The sequence below is a fragment of the Vidua macroura genome, chromosome 1 (assembly GCF_024509145.1).
Source record: "Vidua macroura isolate BioBank_ID:100142 chromosome 1, ASM2450914v1, whole genome shotgun sequence".
In the NCBI taxonomy this organism is placed as follows: domain Eukaryota; kingdom Metazoa; phylum Chordata; class Aves; order Passeriformes; family Viduidae; genus Vidua; species Vidua macroura.
Genome location: NC_071571.1, coordinates 51,945,833 through 51,966,296, shown reverse-complemented (window position 1 = coordinate 51,966,296; position 20,464 = coordinate 51,945,833). Strand labels below are relative to the sequence as shown.

The following is a 20,464-nucleotide window of genomic DNA, read 5'->3' as shown; positions in this document are numbered from 1 at the left end:
GAAGGAAAAAAACCAAAAACACCCAACAGAACTATCTGAATGGTAGAACAGACAACTTTTGAGTTCCCCTTTATTATTTTCATATATTATAAAGAATCTGGAAACATGTGGAATACTAGGTCTATCAGAAATATCTCTTACTAAACAGTTTTACAATATTTTTAACAGTCAAGTAACTACTTTTTAGCCTTCTATCAGAACAGGACACAAATCCAGTCTTAGGCTACATGACTGATCTACACTCATATGGTTTCTATTTATGGCCTCTGCAATATTTGCAAGCAGCTTCTCTTTAATTTCTCAGTAGAACACATTCTCTCCATCAGCATGCAGTACAACACAAAAGCTTGTTGAACCAAGTCTGACAGGTATTTCTTCTGCTATAAATATACAACATTCCCTTTCTCTTTGTAAACTGCACAGTCTTATTGGTGTTGGCTACACTGATGAATTTTCCCAGACATTCTGGGTGGGAATTTCAAAAGCATTTGCTGCTCTGCTATCTCTGCTCCCACTGCAGTCCCACTGGCCTGATGCTGCTTTGGCTGATTTCAGAGGACTTCCACAGGCTTCAAAGGCAGCACGCTGAGATGGCAGCTGAGAGCTTGGAGAAACACTCTCTTTTTCCCTCCCTTTGTTTGAGGCTTGTGTGCGAACACAAACACCGGCAAATGCACAGTAGTTCATTCCACAGTGTGCTTTACCTTGCCTCCCTCGGCATGATATTCCTTCTCGTCTGCACCAAGCAGCTTTGCCAGCCCAAAGTCCGTGATTTTCACGTGTTGAGGAGTCTTAACAAGGACGTTCCTGGCAGCAAGGTCACGGTGCACCAGGCGCCGTTCCTCCAGATAGTTCATTCCCTGCAATGTAACACACTGTTGGTCAGGTCTCGTGCACTCAGAGCTCAGACAGACAAGTCACCAAATCTCACCTGCTTTGTGGTAACTACAGACACCACCATTAACATGTAGTAAGTTATCCCACCTGCACTCTCCATTTACATGATGCTTACTACAGTGTGAGGATGAGTGTTACTATTGTAATATTATTGACTGTTACTATTACCCTCTAGGAACCTTCTTGTGGGTCCAGGCACTGGTGCAGTGATGAAGGAAAAAGATGCAGTTGTGGGTAGAGTACATAGTAGCAGGGGATCTGGTTCTTTTGGGAGTTAGTTCAAGAACTACAAAATCAGGATGGAACTTACAAATAAAGGCATGAAGCCTTCTTTTGGCTGCACTTGTGCAAACCCAATGAGTTCAGGAGAGCACAGTACAGAGTTTAACTATCCCCTGTCATTATGTACACACACCAACCCTACAGAGAGTATTTAGACAATTACTCAAAGTTGCTCAAACTGTGTTTTATTACAGGCAGTGTACTCTGCCTTGTCCCTGCTAACAATGAAGCAGTCCACTGCAAAGATAAAAATGGGGGGGAAAACAAAAAAAAAAAAAATCATTCTAAGTCTGAACTCAGAGTTGCATCCATTTTCCAGTCCTCTTTGAAAAAGGCAAGTTCTTCCAGTTTCATTGCCTCCCATGATTAGGTTGGATTTGCCATAGCATACGTGCTTTTTTGGTATGACTGCCTCTCAAGGAAGAATATAACTAATTGTGCTGGTTTGAATTCTAAAACATAAACTTAACAGCTGTGTTTCTGATCACACAGATTACTCCCCTTTCCCTCAACACCAGTCTCTTGGTATATGGAATCAAAAAGTTCATGATTTCCAAGTTTCCTGCAATATCTTTTCCAAAACCCACTATTATTCCCAGCCCATGCATTTCTGCTGGTGGTAGCTTATGAACTTGTATTTTTATGAAGAGAATTGATAAAAAATTACTTTTAACCTACAAAGCACCAAAATGATCATGTTGATGTGATGGCAGAGGACTGGAGGGAATAATTGCCTTCCATCCTCCACCTGCTTCCTAAGCCCACTTCTAAGCTGGACCACCACTAAATCCTCCTTCCAAGTCCCTCAGCAGAACTTCACCCATGCACTGCTAATGTTGCCAAAACAAACCACCCAAACAAACTGGCGCAGTGCCACTACGAGCATGCACTGAATCACACAAATAGATCTTTAACAAGCAGAGCTCTTGGAACAAAAACTTCTGACCTGCTGACAGAAAACAGACTATCTTAAAAAAAAAAAAAATCATAATCTAGCCCCAGTAGGACAAAAAATGTCCTGCTAAAATTGACTTGCTGCAGAGGCTAATAAGACTCAGAGCTGCTGAAAGACAGAATATCAGTGTCACACTAAGCTGTTTAGAGCACTGATGGCTGAAGACTCATGCACATGCATAACCATACACTGAAAATGTTGAACTGCCAGTTTAGAAAGTTCAGCAGATCTTTAATTGTGTGCAGGCTTGGAGTTTTAATCCATTTTTCATCACTAAGCATGAGACCATTGTGTTCAAAGGGTTCCTTCACAATGTTTCTGCACATGGAGCGTTTATGCTGTCTTAACATCTTGCCTGGAACAGAGGACTCCATACAAAGATAATGTTTGTAAAAGATGCAAAGAAAACCTATTTCAAAGCTGTGGAAACAGTAACAAAAATAAGCTTCCAGGGAACTTGCCTCCCTCTGGTTAGTTACCAGACATGTATTTGTTTCAATTTTTTTTCCACTTGTAAGTAAATTTTTAAAGAGTCAGAGAATGTTCAAAAATCTGGCATAACTTTATCAGAGTAGTAACACCAGACACATTGGTGGGAAAAAGCTGTACATAAGATTTAGGAGTGCTTTGAGGAAAACTTCAGTGTGGAGCAGCACAAAGGAATATGTTGAAGGTCAGGCATCACTGGCGAGGGTAGAAGTTGCTATGGGCAAATGTTGAACCGCCATGAAAAAATCAAACGAAAGCAAACAATTGTGAATGGCAACCTTTCAGGCAAGCAATGCCCCAAGGACCCATTTGCGGATACATTTTGCCACCTTAAAAATTAACAAGGAGAAGAAGGAGGAGGAGGGAAATATAACCTCCAGTTCATCCTCCAAAGAGACTGAAACCAGGACAGAGCACTAATTGATTTTAAGCAAGGAAGAAAAAGACTCACAAAAAGTCACAAAAAAAAGCAACTCACATCCCAGGTGGACACATAAATGAGATTCACTTGTTGTGGAGCACAATGTAAAAAAAGTATACTGAGATGAAAAATGTGCTCTATTGACATTTGGTGGATACAGTTCTGAGGTCCTCATCATGTTTCCTGAAAGCAAACCACAGCTGGGCAAGTCTGGCATGTACACAAGGCCTCAAGAGACCAATAAGTTTTAAAGTGTGTGGTTTTCCTGCAGACCGGCATTCCTGAAATAAAAAGCATTAAAGCAACCACGCTGTGTGGACACTGCCATCTCATATGACAAATCTCCAACAAATTGCACTTATTTTTTTGCTGCTTTTGCATTGTTCTTCCTAGCTTGCAAATGCCTAACCATCATCCAAACATAGCATATTGCTGCTAAGGGCTAGAGACTGTATTGCAGTTCCTTTGCTGCTCTTTGGCAAACAGTACCAGGTGTGATAATGAGTCTTTTATGGCCACTGCAGTTAGATTACAGATCCCAGCTCAGTACCTATGAATTACAGAATAGCTCTGGGGTGCCTGAATGCCTTTTGGTGAAAGCCAGCCTGAGCAAGGATGGAGCTGGTATTCAGTAGTCAGCAGTTCTGACCCCTGGCCTTGGAGATTTCAGCATGCAACTCTCCAAGGCATACAAGAAGATGTGTTCAGTGTCACTGTCCTGTGACATAGCCCGAAGAAATCCACTGATGGAAGCAGCATTTTGCGATGGAATTTGACAAATTCTTCTATTGCCTTTCCTGCTGCCCGTGCTGCATCACATTTGCATTGCATTACCCTTTCAATACCAGGTGCTTGGTTTGGACATAAATGTCTAGTTTTTTTAAGCTGCCTGGAAGCATTTTGAAGAATAGTTAACGTTTGCTCATCAGCATGAAAATAGAAAATTGTTCAAGAAAAAGTAACTGCTTACTGCCATGTATAAGATACCTAGGATCTAGGTGGTGAAACAGAAAGATTGAGAGACAGGTAATTACTTGCTGTCAGATTTCTGAGTTTTAGATGATCTGGAGTTCTGGTCTGCTTACCTTTGCAATCTGCACACACCAGTTGAGGAGGTACTGAGAGCCGATGTTGTCCTTGTGCTCTCGGATGTAATCCAGGAGGCAGCCGAAAGGCATCAGCTGTGTGATGAGCTGAACAGTTGAAGTAAGGCAGATTCCCAACAAGCGACAGACATGAGGATTGTCAACACTAGCCATCACATAAGCTTCCTGAGAAGAAAGGCAAAAAAAGAAATGTGAAAACACTCCCTTTGGCATGACATGAATATTTGGAGGCAGTTTAAAATAAGTTGGTCATCCAAGAAGTTTCTAAAATACTATATGCAAACATGGTGTTTCATATTACATATAAAATACACATATTTCCCACTCTGTGGATTGACTATTTTCCATTCAGTGAAATGTCCAGATTTTGAACACCAAATCAGCACTAAGATGCCACAGAAGAGCCAGTCCCTCACTACTATACACCAAGCAAATATTGGTGTACAAAATCCTGGGAGATTAAAACTTACAGACCAAGGAGGAATTAATAAATTGAACATCAACTGGAAGCTGATGGAATTTCATAATTTTGAGCACCTAATTGCAAGGGCAACACATTTTATGAACATGTGTCATATGGCTTTTTTCCCCACAGACCTTTTAATGAAAGTGACTGGAAATCAGTATTTTTGAGAATTCTGCTCCCCTGTCAAGGTTGATACTAACCCAGAAAGTCAAAGTTGTCATCTAGAATGTGACTGATAGTCTCATTCTTTAAGAGACCATGTTCTTCTTGACCATGTTGTTCTTCATTCAATGTCAAACCAAATAGATTAATGATCAGTTCACCACTTTAGAAGCCTGAATGCTTGTCTTTAAGCAGCAATGGTGAAAATACTGACCTCAATTGGAAAAGCTGTTTTAGACTCATATAGCAATGTAAATTATACTAGGAAAGTACTTGGAATGTGGGAATCCAAGCATCACAGACCCTTTGGGTCAACTGGAATTTTGGGGTTTAGTTTCATAAATATGTGAAAAACTATTTTTTTCAAATATGAGTACACCCTGTGTAGCTTTAGGTACCTATCTACAAAACCCAAGATACCTCCTCTTCTTTTGTTCTTCTGTGGGAATGGAAAGACCCCGTCAGAGGCTGGTTCAAATACATTATTTAATATGGCCATGGGGTAAAAATTCCTGATCTCATGGTTTTGTGTGCAAAAACTACTTATAGATTGAAATTTGAGATCTGTATTTATACTCAAATCCACAGTCAAGTACCAGCTCAAAGAATGGATTCCAGGGGAAAAAAAAATTAGAGATGCAGTTGTTTGGTTTCTTTTATTAACTTTGTGTCTGATTTTCAGTATGTCACTTTTAGATATTTTAAAAGTTATTTGATTGAAAAGCAACACAAGGGGAAATGAATGGGAATTTTTCCATTCAGTGAACAGGTCAGCATCTTGGTTCAGCATCTGGAGTAACACCTACTAATCACCTCTTGGCAATCCAGGCTAGCAGTCCTCCAAAGCCTAAAATCATAGTGAAGATACAAATAGCGCAAGGGACAGAGCAAATCTGCTCTTTCTAAAAGCTTAAGAAAATAAATAGCACTTTACTCATCATCTAGCAAACATTCCACAGATGTCACATAGCTCCATAGCTGGTGAAGAACTATTACTAAACAAAGTTATTAAAGCAATGACGTTCAAGAAATAAGCAACCCCAATTCTTAAGCAATACTTCCTGGCCTCTGTGTTGTTGCTTAATGGGCCAGCCTAAGCAAAACATGATGTAACGCAGCCTCTTTTGAGGTACTAGTTCTGCGTTTGGTATCCTTGTTTTGGAGCCCTCAGAATGAAAATGGCCTCCAGGCAGACAGGTTAAATAGGATCTCTACCAGAAATAGTAAGAGCTCATCAACCTACTGCATGATGTGGGCACACCATTGAAAAACAGCCCTCTGCCATGGATAGCACTGATTGTGTGGGCTAGCTCAAGGAAAAATAAAGCAGGAACACAATCTGCTATTCAGTTTGTATATATTTGTGGCATCATTCGTTAGAGATTCTTGGAAATTTGTTATCCAATACTCAGACATAAGCAGAGACCAAAACAACTTCATTTCCCTATGCTTCCAAACTGACCCACTGTAATGATGAAGGATGCCTTGCTTCCTGCTGGGATTCAGATCCATATTATATTCACTTTGGCAGGGCAGGGTGGGGGGAAGACTTCAGAGTAGGAGCTGCTCTCACTGCCCATCTGCCACGCAGCCCACGTGGGGCTGACCCGGGGGCTGAGCACCGGGATGCTGCAGGAGCGGGGTGGGCGTTTGGACCACACAGCCTTTGGAGAGCATCCAAGTGTTGACACCGCCTCTTCCATTTGATACTGCAAGGGAAAACAGGCCACCACCTCCTCCTTGCAGAAAGCAGAACAGAGCTATTGTGTGGTTGTGGGTCCCTCTAAGTAGCCCAAAACATTAAAGTGGGTCTTTGTTTCAGCTGTTTATCTTGGAAATCTCTTTGGGTGCGCTCTGACCTGCTCCAAGTATGCTTGGTATTTAACAACAACCTTCTGAATTAACCCTACCCTAATAAAGTCAGCCAGAGCTTGCCTGGCTATAAGAGCTATAAGAGCTAAAGCTGCTGTGTTTGTTCTATACCTAGTGTGATTCTGTAAGACAAATCAACTTTAATTAGACATTATTATCTTTGAGGTTCCAGTGATCTTGGAAAATTGGTTGTGTACCAAAAATCTGTTTTGAGAAGTGCTTTTGGAGTCATCCCTCTGGCTTCTTTCACTAGGTTTTTTTTTTTTTTTTTTTTTAATTTAGTTCTGAAATACAGAGTTCCACCAACCAAATTATCAAAAAATTAACAGGTTTGGAAAAGCAAGAGGTTTTTGTTAAGTATCCTAATTCAAAGGAAAAGATAACATGGGGATTTGCTACAGAAATTTCTTTCAGAAGAGAAAGCACTTTGATACCACTGAAGAACACAGAGTCCCTGCATCTACTGCTCTGTCCAGTGATCTTGATCTGCTGAAGGAAGGATGAAGTACTGTAGGCTTGTTAACTAACTCTTCCTCCAGGATACATGCCTTCAGGAATTTAATGCAGTTAAGTCCAAAGCATCCTTTGTGAACACTGTGTTATGCTCCTCATCACTGTGAAGAGCAAACTGTGGGGCAGAGCTCAGGGCAGGCAGCTGAGCAGCATCTCTGCCAGCTCCTCAATGCAGGGAATGCCTGTGAAGGGAAGGATCACAGGCAGGTGAGGGGCAGGAATGAAGGCCACATAGGTAGGGACCTGGGGAAGGGATGAAACTTGTCTGGAGTCTAACTAAACTAAAACCAAAATGAATATTGCCTCCTGTATGGAATGGGAGATGGCCCACCAATTCTTCTGCACTGCTGCAATATGTCTATCAAATCGTATGGTGCATAACACACAATCTGTTGAAGCAGAGCAATGTATTGGAATAACACTGTTTATTCAGGGTGACTTGAAAAATCCAGTGAGCTTTATTATCATCAGTAGCACAAGTGGTGGTTTGTTCACAGACATTTATCCTGAGACTTCTCACTACAAGGTTGGTCTTTTTGTTAAGATCCTCAACCATCTGAGATGAACCTTCCTACCCGAGGTGTCATTTGCTGGCCAAAACTGGATAAAAAAAAAAAAAAAAAAAAACCAAAAGAACCCCTAAAGTCAGTCCCTACTAAAATAAAAAAAATTCCACAATTTTCCCCATGGCTGAAGGGAGAATCAAGCACTTGTGTGCTTGATTAATACCACCATCAATTCCAGACAAACAGGTCAATTTGGGACATACCAGGGACAGGACAGAAAGACAAACAGACACTCTTCTTGTTGCTTAAAACTGGACCACAGCATGGGAAATCTGAAGTTACACTGAACTTCTGAGTGCACTTCTCCTTACTCAGCAGTCTCCTTTCCTTGTACACATATTTATATATCCTTGGTGCTGCATGTTCCATGGCTTTGGATCCAGTTAAGATTTTCATAAACTCCAGGTTCAGGAAACTTTGCATTTAGGACTCTGGCTCACTCATTATAAACTCAAACATTTATGAACTCCTAAATCAGTGTCCCATAGCCTTTTGTCCTGTTTTCTGAAGCTATGAGCTATATCCAAACAATAAAATAAAAATCCCAAGCTTCTGTCATAAAGTGAGATAATTTCTTGCATTCTATGGCAGAAAAATCAGACAGCTGGAATTTTTAAATTTTATTTTGGATTTATAGTTAATATAATTATATTTAATCAAGCAACTAGTTTATGACAATCCACAGGATTCATAAATCATTAGGTCTGCTGTTATTTGGCTTAGCTGTACCACCATAATGACAATGAGAGCTACAGCTTAAGGCCTGAAATATCAGAATAAAAAAAAAGAATTAGTTGTAAATGTATCATCCTAACTACTTCTTAGGTACTACCCCACAAGTATAAAATCTGTATTTCGATTGGGTCATGAGAGACACTAAAGCACTTCACAGACTGGGTGGCAAAGTGCAGAAATTCTAGATGGACAATTGAGTTTAGGATGCAAAATATTTCTTCCCACACAAATTCCTGAAACCCGTCTAGTTGTTAGAGAAGAAAATCCACAGACACTGGCAACTTGAGAAAATAAACATGAAAACTCACATCAAGTATTTCCTTGTTGGCTTTTGGTGATGTAGCCTCTCTCAACTCTTTAATAGCAACAGGAATTTTTACCTTCTCTCCTTCTGGGATCCAAAGTCCCTACCAAAAAGAAGTACAAAGAGTTATTCAGTCTCATATCTAACATGTTAATTCTTACAGTTACATATATATTTTACATCCTCTGAGTAGGCTTAAATATTCTGAGCAATGGAAATACATGGCAGACAACAAAAATATGCAACAAATGTGTCTTGTGGGTATTACCAAATACCTGTTAATGGGGTGGTACTTCTTTTTCAGTCACCTCTACCATACTTTTTGAAAAAACATGTTCATTACTATGCCTGTGTAAATAGCCCAAGAGATGCATAAAGAGCAACTTTTCGCGGATGGAAATCTAACTAATTAGAGCATCACAGCAACTGCATGTGCAAAACCTTGCCACTTCCAATTTATAAATCATGGGACGAAAATAATTAGCATTTTCTCATTAAAACCAGATGACATCTATACTGTACAAATAATCTGGTCATACACATGCAGTGGTAGGGAAATCTATGCCCCACTGGTGCAGTGCTCTATATCTAAAGTGTCAGGAGGCCATTTAGGTGGCAGGTCAGCAGTATGGCACTGTGAGGATATGCTGCTGAAATCCCCAGCAGTGCAGGTGCACATCTTGTTGTGCCCCTGAATTTCCCAATCATAGCTGGAAGCCTGATTCAGAATATAGAGTTTTAAAAAGAAATATAGGAATATACAGTTAATGGAAAAGCCTGAAACACATATCCTGAATAAAAGGAAGAGCACAGAAAAGTGGAACTTGATGAAGAAGCACAGAGGATAAACAAATACCAAGAGAAAAAATAACTTGTGAACCTACACAACTGAAGGTGTGCAGACACTTAGACACTTTTACACATCTGAATCAGTTCTAATGAAAGAATGATTGAAAATTATCAAAAGAAGATCCCAGATTATACAGAAAAATGGCTTTGCACTGAGTTAACCACAGTGCATTTATTTTTCTTCTTAATATTTACAGTGGCGTGTATTTGACTGTGGTAGTTTTTAAGTCAAGATCTTTGTTCTCCAGGTTCAGCAGTATGACTTTGGCAGCATTTTATGTAAGCCTTCTCCTGTTAGCCAATTTCTAACAAAACTAATGACAACTGGGTAATCTCTCTACCCTTCAATAGATAGATACATGCTATAAAATCTAGTTTTAAAAAAATCTACACAATGATCGAATCTCCGAGTCCTTGCTTTGTTTGGGTGGCTTCTGCTGGAGGAAGCAGGAAGAAAAGGGGAATAGAAAAACTATGACCTTACCTTATAAACAGTGCCAAAAGCTCCAGAGCCTAAAACTTTGACCTTTTTAAATTCTGTTTCCTTTAAAATTCTCAGATGAGCCTGGTTTGGTGCCTCCCCACTGGGTGTCAGTGGTTCAACAAGCTGGTGCAGAGAGAAGATGATGTTAGATGGTTACGCAGTTTGGAAGGTTGAGCACTTTGGGGAAGCAAATAAATCCTTTAAAATAATCAACATTTGATTCCCTGTGAAGTTTTTAGGAGGATAGCTCTGCTCTGACTTGCAGGAATAAATACCTGCTCCAATAAATACCTGCACCTGTATTTTTAGGTCCCTCATCCAGTAATCTGTTCAAAGTGGTGATTTCTGCTCCAAAAACCAAGCACAGAATGGCAACTGCCATTTTGAAGGAGAATGAAGGAATACCTCTTCTCAAATGGAGGCTATGACTTCAAAGCCTTGATACACATGGCATGAAAAATAAGGTAATTACCACAGATGCTAAAGGAGATTATTTTTGTTTTGAACTTGTGAATAAATTATTAAAATGTTTAAAATAATGGGCAAGAATCACCTGCAACCTTTCGTGTCTGCTCTTGTTTAACTGGATAAAATTCCCATGGTACCAGTGGTTCCCTCAGATCATGCGGTGTACAAGCAGCAATTGTAACTCTGACAGTGATTCTTTCCTCAAAAAAAAGATGTTGAATTGCCTATTGATTTATTTCAAAATTTTATCTCAGCCTTATTGCAAACAGCAGTAGTGCCCTCCAAAGATATTTAATGCTTTTATGATGCATAAGTCAGCTTTTTCCTTAGTGTTTTTCCTTTTGCTTTTTCTTTGAATAAAACCATATTTAGCTAGATTCAATCTGTTTTTAGAGGACCAGCAGCCTCTCTGCTGTGATGAAATATCCTCATTTTGAGGAGTCCAGAGGGCACAATATGAGCTGAGCACAAACTGAACTCTACTATCACAACTGCAGAATACAGCAGTATGTAAAGTATAGTTTCATAGTGCAACGAAAAACAAGCTAGCTTTTCTCTTTTTCTTTTTCTTTTTCTTTTTCTTTTTCTTTTTCTTTTTCTTTTTCTTTTTCTTTTTCTTTTTTTAAGGATATTAGCAGCTGACTTTGCAAAGCTGGCAAGTACAGAAAGAAGCTGCAATTGGGATTTTAGCAGAATGTTAAAAACATTTAGCTAATTTACTAGAACCAGACTAGAAAGAGAAGGGGGCTAACCACACAGGAGCAGCTTCCACCCAGGATTAGGAATTTTGCTGTATATGAGGTATCCAGAGGGTGATGCTGTAATGCACACAAAGCCATGCAAAAAACAAAAAGCAGTGCAGAAACCTTGTTCATGCCCAACAGGGTGAACCATTCGCTTTGATGGCTTTGTGGGCTTTTTGTGCTAAAAACAAACCAAAGACAAGACATAAATACTTCCTCAATTCCTTTCCCTCCTCTCCTGTTTTTCCATAGGATCAGGCATGCACCTGATCAAGTGGGTAAAATTTTCAAAAGCACCCCAAGCTGCCACAGGAGCCTCAAAGCTTGTCTGGAGGGACACATGATTTGAGGCTGAAGGTCTACACAGGAAGGTAGTAAGGATCAGCAAACATATTGCACCTCAACCTGAAGGTGTCGTTTTTCCTTAGTAGACAATCTCAGTGACTTTCCTTGGGATTGAGACATCCAAGTCCCTTAAATACTCTGTAAATTACATGCAGAGGGATCAGATTTGAGATTGAGAAGGTGTTAGGTGCATGCGTCTCCTTTTCTGAGTAGCTTGGCAACCGCCTCGTTTCTCATCCCAAGGGATTGCTGAGTTACAAGGATGCAGGATACAGATGCAGGGTGCTTCAATCCTCTGGCACAAGGAGGAGGACACCCACTGGCCCAGACGAAGCAGGGGTGCTGGCAGTGCTCACCTCCCTCTCCTGCAGCAGGCGGCGCAGGGTGCGCTTTCTGACGATGTGGCGTCTCCGCAGGTACAGGCCGATGCCCAGGCCCACCACCACCAGGCACAGGAGCCCTCCAACAACACCGGCTGCGATAGAGGGGATCTTGGAGCTGCAACACAGGAGGGGATGCAGAAAGAGAAGAAGGTTCTTTGGTGTTAAGATTTTAAAGAAGCCCTACAGAGGTTGCAGGAAGCCTTATGTTTTGACCAAACACAGACTCTGGATGCCCACATAAGCCTATTTGACATTTCAGATTTCTTGGGCACCTGTATTTTTAAATTCCCTCATCCAGTAATCTGTTCAAAGTGTGTGGGAACCCAGGGCAGGGGAAATATCCCTGCACAAAAGAGATATCCCTGCACAAGAGAGACCACAAAAGTGTGAAATAGATTGTAGGGATTGTAGAGAGTAGTTTAGTATGTCACATGGGTGAGAAATTTAGGTTTTAGAATTTTTAGCATATTGTAGATAGATGCAATATGGAGGATGCAGGGTGTTGTCTCGAGTTCCTTTCTTTTTTCTTCTTCTTCCTTCTTCTTCTTGGGTTTGGGTGGTGTCTTGTAATTGGGCAGAAAAATCACAGTCAGTTATTGGGTTAGAAAGGGAAATAATCTAGGTGTCACTCTTTAACTGGGTAGTTTAGTTTTAGATTAGACTTAAAAAGACCTTGTGGCGTGAGTTTGTTAGCCATTTTTGTGCTGTTTTCACGCATGTAAGGTCTGAGTGCAGACAGCGTGCTGAAGTCTTGATAAGATAACAATAAAACAAGAACTTGAAAACCAAAAAAATCCTGTGCGTCTGCTTTTCCTAACAAAGAACTGCTTCAAGGAGGTTTCACCCTGCCAGGGGAGCCCTCAGGGAGTTGCCCGACGTGGGGCCTGCAAACTCACAAAAGTGGTGCTTAATTTCCATCTGGGCATAAACTACAAGTCTTCATTCTTCCCTCAAACTCACAACTGGAACTGATCCTCATAGCTAAAGTGAGGGGATTTCTCCTCCCTCCAACAAACCCGCCAAGCACATGAGCATCAGATTTGTGATGCCTATGTGTGCCAGCTGTGGGCAGCCCACGTGTGATCAGAGACATGAAGCATGTGGAGAGAAGGCCTCTCAGAAAGGCATACACAGTTGTGATACCAGCAGTGCAGCTGAATGTGTACAGTGGGAATGTACATTATGGAGGGGGGCATGCTGTAAGGGTCACAGTGAACATCAGATCATCTGTCTTCCTTACAAGTACAAACGTCTGAGACCAGGTATTGTGTACCATTCCCACTGTACACACAGATTGCTGCCTCTTTATTAGAGCCTGGGTAATTGCAAATTTAAGTTGAGAAGAAAAACCTGTTTTCCAAGGTTGTTTTTTGGTCTGTACTTAGAGATTCTTCCCAGCATTTTTCTAAGTTGCCCCAGGGATTACTATTAAATGCAGTCACTTTTTAACAATACTTATAGACTGAATTTATCTTGCCATAGCATGACTTTGTGGCCAGAAACTAAATCCCTCTCTCTCAGTCAGAGAAGACTGTTTGTTTATTGCATGACCTCGAGCACATCATGAAGCCAAACAGTGTGATATAAGATCTAGTCTGAGTGTGACAAATGAGACTCCCACTGGGCACACAGTATTTGGAGATGTACAGATGACAGGGCTGGAAAAGACCCTCTGCATCTCTGAGTCTCCTGTAACACAAGTAACTATATCAGTCCTAAACATATTTCTCTCTGCCCTTAATCCTTCCTTTTTCCATCCCCTCCTTTTATTCTTCAGTAATAGATCCCTGGTGTCACCTTGACAAAAATTATAGGCAGAACACGATTTTGAAGATTTATGCCAGTAGCAATATTTCTCAGTTCTTTAAACCATTTTTATAGCTCTGAGCCTGCTCTAATCTGTCACTTCCCTGTAAACAGCTGAAGACTTTAGTCCCAGCCTTGCAGTGTCCAGTGTGGAAATGTAAACACACGCACACACACACACACACATACACACACACATTCTCTCCAGCTCTGTCATTAATTGTAGCAGATGAAATACTCACCCATTTGGACAGCCTTCAAGACCTGGCCCTTTGCACCTGTAAAAACAAATGAACGTTACAAACATAGGAGCTCTGGCCTACATACTTCTGTAATTCCAACTAAGAAGAGTGCTACTGATTTGAAAGTTTGTGTTTCAGAGCAGTCCAAGTGTTAACACAGGAATTTATAATAGTCATACACTCCATTAAATATCAGTCAACAACCTTGCTCCAAAATCTTTTATCTAGTGAAATAGCTATGCTGCATACTTATTTTAAAGAATGTTTTAAAAGAATTTTTTAGCATGTGGTAGAAGTGGGGGAGGATACAGATACACAAAATTCATGGATTCCCTATCTCTGTGTAGAGCCCAGGGCTGACTGTGGAGGACAGAAGTAGCCTCCTCCTCCTCCTATATGGACAGAAATACATGTGGAAACATGTCATTGCAGACCCTCCTGCATAATCCTTGATTCCTGATAAGGTAAAGATTTCAATTTCCAGACTTTCTATTTCAATGGAAAACTCGGGTAGCAGATACATGGACTTCCATCAAAAAATGGGACTTGACAGCACTGTCTCAGGTTACAGTTTCCTGGCACATGTCCATGGTATTTTTCCTTTAGAATCCAAAGTCTTATTTTACTGGTAATGTAAACAGGTACAATTGTTATCCAGAGAGCCAGGAACTCTACTAGCAAGTCATTCACCCTTGATTTGAGTTTAAAATGCTAAAATGTTGGCAGCGCAGTGCAAAACAAAACAAAACAAAACAAAACAAAACAAACAAAAAAAACAAAAACAAAAACAAAAAAAAAAAAACCACAGATGAAAACACAGTGACTGCATTCACTTGATTGTCTAATGAGTGTGAGAGGCACAGTGCATTCCCCAAGTGCTGCTGGGCTATAACATGTATGCTCTTCATGGGAATTGTGGTCTTTGTGGTGTCTACTGAGGAAGAAGAGCATTACTGAGAGGGTGACATCACCTCTAGAAAACAGAGCACAGGAAAGGAGTAAAGTCCAGTTTGTGGTATCCGCTCCCTGCGCTGACTTAAAGAAAATGGATCATCCCAAAACAATTCCAGAGGAGGTCAAGTAGGGGGTAAGGAGTGAGCCCATGCCAGGAAAACTGCTCTGGAATCCCTCTCACTGACAGGAGGAACCAAAAAATTTTAAAATGCCAGGTAGAGTTGCAGATCTTCTCTTATAACTTGGACTGGGTCTGGGGAAGGAAGAGGCGAAGCAACTACTCATTTTATTGGGTTTTAATTAGTTAGTTTGTTTGTTTTCATTACTCAGATCTTGCCCTGTGTATTTGTTCTGTTTCTGGGCCAACACAGTGCTCCAAGACCCAGCATCTGGAAGGTCTTGTAAGTTCACTGGGCTCCCATGCAAGAATGTGCATCCTGGTGTCCTGGACATGCTGAAAGTGCTGTGCATACCAATTCCTGGATTCTGAGTCCTCAGCCTTGTTAGCTTTCCTACCAGCATACAGCTTGTTTTGTTTGCTCAGTTGTGTAACTAAGCACAGAAAGGCTGCACGTGCAGAGCAGAGCCACCAGCTTCCTTATCATCATGGGAGGCAGATCTTGCCTTGGGCTTCTCTCTTCATGTGCTCAATGGAAAACTGATCTAGGAGTCCAGACCTCATCCAGTCATGGGCTACCTCCCAGATATGAATTTCTAATGCAACAAAATAAAAATGTGAAATTAGAAGACCTGACCTAATTTCAGAATATGACTACTGTCCGTCAAAGTATCTCTTCCTCAGAATTCTGGTTTACCATGCCACTTTAAGATGGCAAGTTCTCTATGTGCTTCCTAACAGCAAACAAAACTGGGGGGATTGTAGCTAGAGTCTGAGGAATGACTGACCAGTTCTTCTCTTACACATCAAAGTAGAGGCAGGAGAACTGTAGATTTTTACCAGTTCTCTTCCTTTTCCCACACAAATCCATCAATATCAAGTCTTGCAGGATAAATTAAAAAGGTGTTTGGGAAGAAATAGAGAAATCAACTTGTGCTTTTCAAATCCCACTTAGTTTTTTGACTGATTTCACAAGTCAGAGAAGAAACAAAGCCCATAAGAATTATCCCTCCAGGACTATATATAACTATCTTTCTTAATGTGGAATTTTATGATGACACCCTACATAAGTAACCCAGATTTTACGGAATCTAAACAATCATGTTTTCCACTCCTGAGTAATTTTTTTTCTGCTTACAGAAACCAAAATGACAAATGTGACCTTATGTTATGAAGTAACTCAAGATCTTATGGATATATGAGATGAATATAACAGCAGTTGTAGTCTTTGATATATTTCTCTACTTATTGGAAAATTAGTTCTGTGTACAGCTCCTGAAAACTACTTCATCCTGAACTACACATTTTACCCGTCTGTGTAAATATTAATTGTCCTGGTGCAGACACAGCTATTTATTTCCTAAATCCACCAAAATTTTAACAACTTTCTCCTCCACCTATAGTTCCTAATTTGATGTAATACAGCCAGGTTGTTATGACTGATGGCGTTTCAGAGGCGACTCACACTATAACAGACTAAGTTACTTTACAATCATAAAAGAAATGGAAAATAATTTTTAATATTTTTAAACTTTACAAAAATTTGACTGTGTCCTTTCTTTCTAAGTAACCTTCCAAGAGTGACAAAGGCATGAAATTTGTGCTGTGCTTCTGCAGCCTTCCCTCTCAGATCCCCTGGCCACTTCCTGATCTCCTCCAAAAATCCCTTAGCATTTAAAATGAAGACTGGTGAGACACAGAGTGTTGATAGCAACTGTGGATGGAGGCAGGATGTGCCAGCCAGTGGTATTGACTACAGTGGTGGCTTCTTCTCCTCCTTGATTATCCACTCCAGTGGCTATGTCTATTTCCTGTACTCTGTGAGACTGTCAAGGGAAAATCAAATCCTTCAACATTGACCAGATTAATTAAGATGGTGAGTGTCTTCAATTGATGAACATATGGGGTAGTTCCAGGGCTTTTGAGATGTTGCTTTCTTTATCATAGCATGTTATTCTCAGCTGTACCTAGAGGCAGGGCAAAAGGAAGCTTGTGTACAAAATCCCCAAGAAAATACAGGAGAATTGGGAGAGAAGGGGTCTTTCTGGCTAAGCAGGAGAAAACATCCTTCATTCTATTTCCTAATGAAGGCTGAAAAATGGACTCAGCAAAGAAAATGAGATTCAAAGGGATTCTTCATGGCATTGCAAAAGAAGCAATGTACAACCAGTACGCATACCTAAAGTGAAGAAATGAAATTTGTGACAAAACTCATCTGGGAAGAGAAGTCTTTTACTTGAAGCTTCTTCAAATAAGGAAAACAGAGAGACATTCTGGGAATCCTTGCTTGCATGACTACTGAAGTCAGCACACTTAATCATGCTGATAAGTTTTTGTGGGCTCTAGCCGTGAAATTGGACAGGGACAGAAATGAAGTTGTTGTTTCTTGTCATGCAGGAATCGCTGAGACTGTTGTTTCTAAGGATGCAAAAACTTTGTGAGACAGATGTTTTCCACCCACTGCTGAACATTCCCATTCCCACAGCAAAATGAGGGAAAGGCATGAAGAGAAATGGCATTGCTGATGGATTGCTTTCAAAGGGACAATGCTGTGCCTGACTGCATGTTCCCATATTATAACCCTGACACTGGCTCCCTACTCATCCATGGCCACAGATGTCTCATCTGTATAGCAAATATTGCAACACTACCTCCTCCTAGCTCTCCTGAGCCCTTCAGGGATACAGCCTATTTCATCTGCCACATTTGGGCATCAATTTGAATTGGGCTATTGAGCATGTTCACAGTCTAACTGATGCAAACTCAGCCCAGCTCTTTCATGTGAAAGATGAAATTGATACAACTTTTTGTGTTCTGCCTTAATAACACAGGGCCAAATACACTGAGCCATATGTTGGGTAACCCTCATTTTAAAAAAGTCGCCTTACTGTAACCTCATCTCCTGCCTGGCTCTTGTGATTCCCCCATCCACTGCTAAAGCAAGGCAGGAATTGACTTCTCTAATCAATTCTGCTTGGGGAACTTGCTTGTGCACTAAGAATTGCACTGTGTGGCTTGTTTTACATCCCTGCCTGGCAAATTATGTTCTCCAAATCTGCAGTGGAGTCTAGTGTTTGATCTCACTACTGAGGCTGCACAGTGAAAAAAAAAGCCTTGTTCAGATGTGGTTACTCATTACACTATTCCACTAACCAGCTGCATTTCCATGTGGCCATGGAGGAGAGAAGGAGGATATTGGACCACTGTGGCCAGTTCATATCAGTAGGGACTACTGAAGTAATTAATAAAGAGCAACCTTATTATGATCCCTTTCCAACTGAGAAAATTTATTCCTGGGCTTGCAGTGGGAAGCCCACTCGTGGGCTTTTCTGTGACTATAGAAGAAGCAGAGGGCATTGCTGTAAATCCTGGCAAATCCAGCAGGCTGGTATAACTACTGTCTGAAATCTATTGCACTGAATTTCACTATGAGCACTAGAAAGGGCTGTTACTAGCTGATTCTACTCTTCATCTCCTTTTTCCCATGAAGGTGGGAAACTGGCAGTTGGATTAGCTAATAGACAATGTGATGATTGGTCTGAGTATGTTACAACTCCTCTCTTGCAACACTTATTACAGGCATATTATAGAAAGATTTTGGATCAGACAGACTTGCACGGTAAAAAGCAGAGGCCTGTGAAGGAAAATATGCCAAACGTGGACTGTTTTTTTGCTCTGAAAGCATCACACTTCAATAACCAGCTCTCAAACCCTAAAACCTTTTCCTGTGCATCCCATGTCTTTTGTAGGTTGGAAATCAGGAGAGGAGACCATTACTTGTGATGTAGGTTAAAGAGATCAATTCACACCTTGTTACAAATGAGGAAAAAATGGCTCATATAGAATGGATTTACTGTGATGCCTGTTAAAAAAGCCACGCTCACAAGGCTTTAAAGTCAGACCAAGGGCTAGTGTATGGAAAGAAGGAAAAAAAGAAAACCATTGTGTTACCCCACTGGGATTTCCCTCCTGAAAGTTAAAAGGTGCACAGAAAAATGGACCCTGGGAACCCAGCATCCACCAGATGTCACTGATGTTCCTCTCAAAAACAGAGGACACAGCAACCAGCCAAATGGGAAAAAAAGAGTGCATCACTGGTGGGTGAGTCCTGTAAAATTTTTTCAAGTTACCAAACAAGCCTGTTTCAAATCCCTTAAACTACTTTCTTTCTTTCCTTCTGCATAAAGACAAAGTACCACTGACCTTTTCCTACTTACAAGGTTTGCTACACTCTGCTTACATTAACTATGCCCTCCTGACCTCTCTTGCTCCCTGCTAGTTCTTCTCAGTGGTTTGACATGGGACTGTCAGGGGAGAAAGAGCTCAAGACAAGCTGTTTCTCTGTTTCTTTTCTTCCCTGTCACCATTCAGTCTCAGGTTTTACTCACCCCCGGGTGCAGTTTGGATGGCAGAGCTGGCAAACATTATTCCCATCAGCATATTTCCAGACGAGGGTGTCATTCTCACCCAGAACCCCTGCTGGGCAGGATTTCACACAGTGGGGACCATCTATAAAATGGGCACACTTCATGCAATTGTCAGGGCCCTGCAGAGAGAAACAACTTGTTTATAATGCCCGTACATCAGACTATTCAGGAGGAAATTCAGAAGATATATCTAAATGCCTTTTACTGATGGAAGTTTTCAGCGTTGTCTGCTTTTATTACCTTGCTACCTGATATTCTTGCAAGCAATTGCTCTTGCAGGATGGACCATACAAAAGACAGCTCTTGCTGCTTAAAGGTAATATTTACTTGCATTACAATGTTGCTTCTTTTTCTCCTCTGCCTTCTGTCTGGTTGGAAAACTTACATTTTGAATTTTAAATGGGAAATAATTTAATGACGCCTTGATAAGGGGTTAGCTGAAAAGCAGACAGCTTGGTTTCTACCTGGTGCAATCTACTGTCACATGATTTAAAATAGTGGATATAGACCTCCTGATACCTCCCTGAAATACTTGAATAAAATTATTATTTTTCTGGTTTCGCAGGACAGCTTCTTTCCTCTATTAGGAAGAAGCACAGGATGATGAAAGCAACCCAAAGAGTCCATGCATTTTTCTTCCCACTTCGGAAAGCACTTAGTTTGTATTTAAAGGCATTGCCTTTGGCTATTTTTGGCAGAAGTGTTTTTATTAAGACTGTAACAGCATCATGAATGACCTAAATATTTTAAAGCAGGGGAACCAGCAATTGTGGGTCAAATTCTACTGTGGAGAAAAAACAGACCAGATTGACAGTGCTGGTTGCAGTGGGACAAAAGTAAGACACGCTATAGGAAGATTATTTTAATCACTGTAATG

The 20,464-nt window shown here is 40.7% G+C and overlaps 1 protein-coding gene across 3 annotated transcripts in view; it reads right to left on the bottom strand.

Moving 5' to 3' along the window:
- The window catches only part of EGFR (epidermal growth factor receptor), a 157,943-nt gene that overhangs the window by 13,501 nt on the left and 123,978 nt on the right, over positions 1 to 20,464 (bottom strand). For 2 of the 3 annotated variants that reach the window (XM_053986226.1, XM_053986308.1), the window contains exons 15-21: positions 19,549 to 19,706; positions 14,089 to 14,124; positions 12,014 to 12,155; positions 10,102 to 10,224; positions 8,773 to 8,871; positions 4,130 to 4,315; positions 705 to 860 (exon numbers count right to left, since the gene is read on the bottom strand). In XM_053986226.1, coding sequence (XP_053842201.1) covers positions 705 to 860; positions 4,130 to 4,315; positions 8,773 to 8,871; positions 10,102 to 10,224; positions 12,014 to 12,155; positions 14,089 to 14,124; positions 19,549 to 19,706 — 900 coding nt within the window. Of the gene's footprint in view, positions 1 to 704; positions 861 to 4,129; positions 4,316 to 7,608; positions 7,764 to 8,772; positions 8,872 to 10,101; positions 10,225 to 12,013; positions 12,156 to 14,088; positions 14,125 to 19,548; positions 19,707 to 20,464 lie in introns of those variants that run through there. The other variant, XM_053986394.1, reaches the window with a different exon arrangement.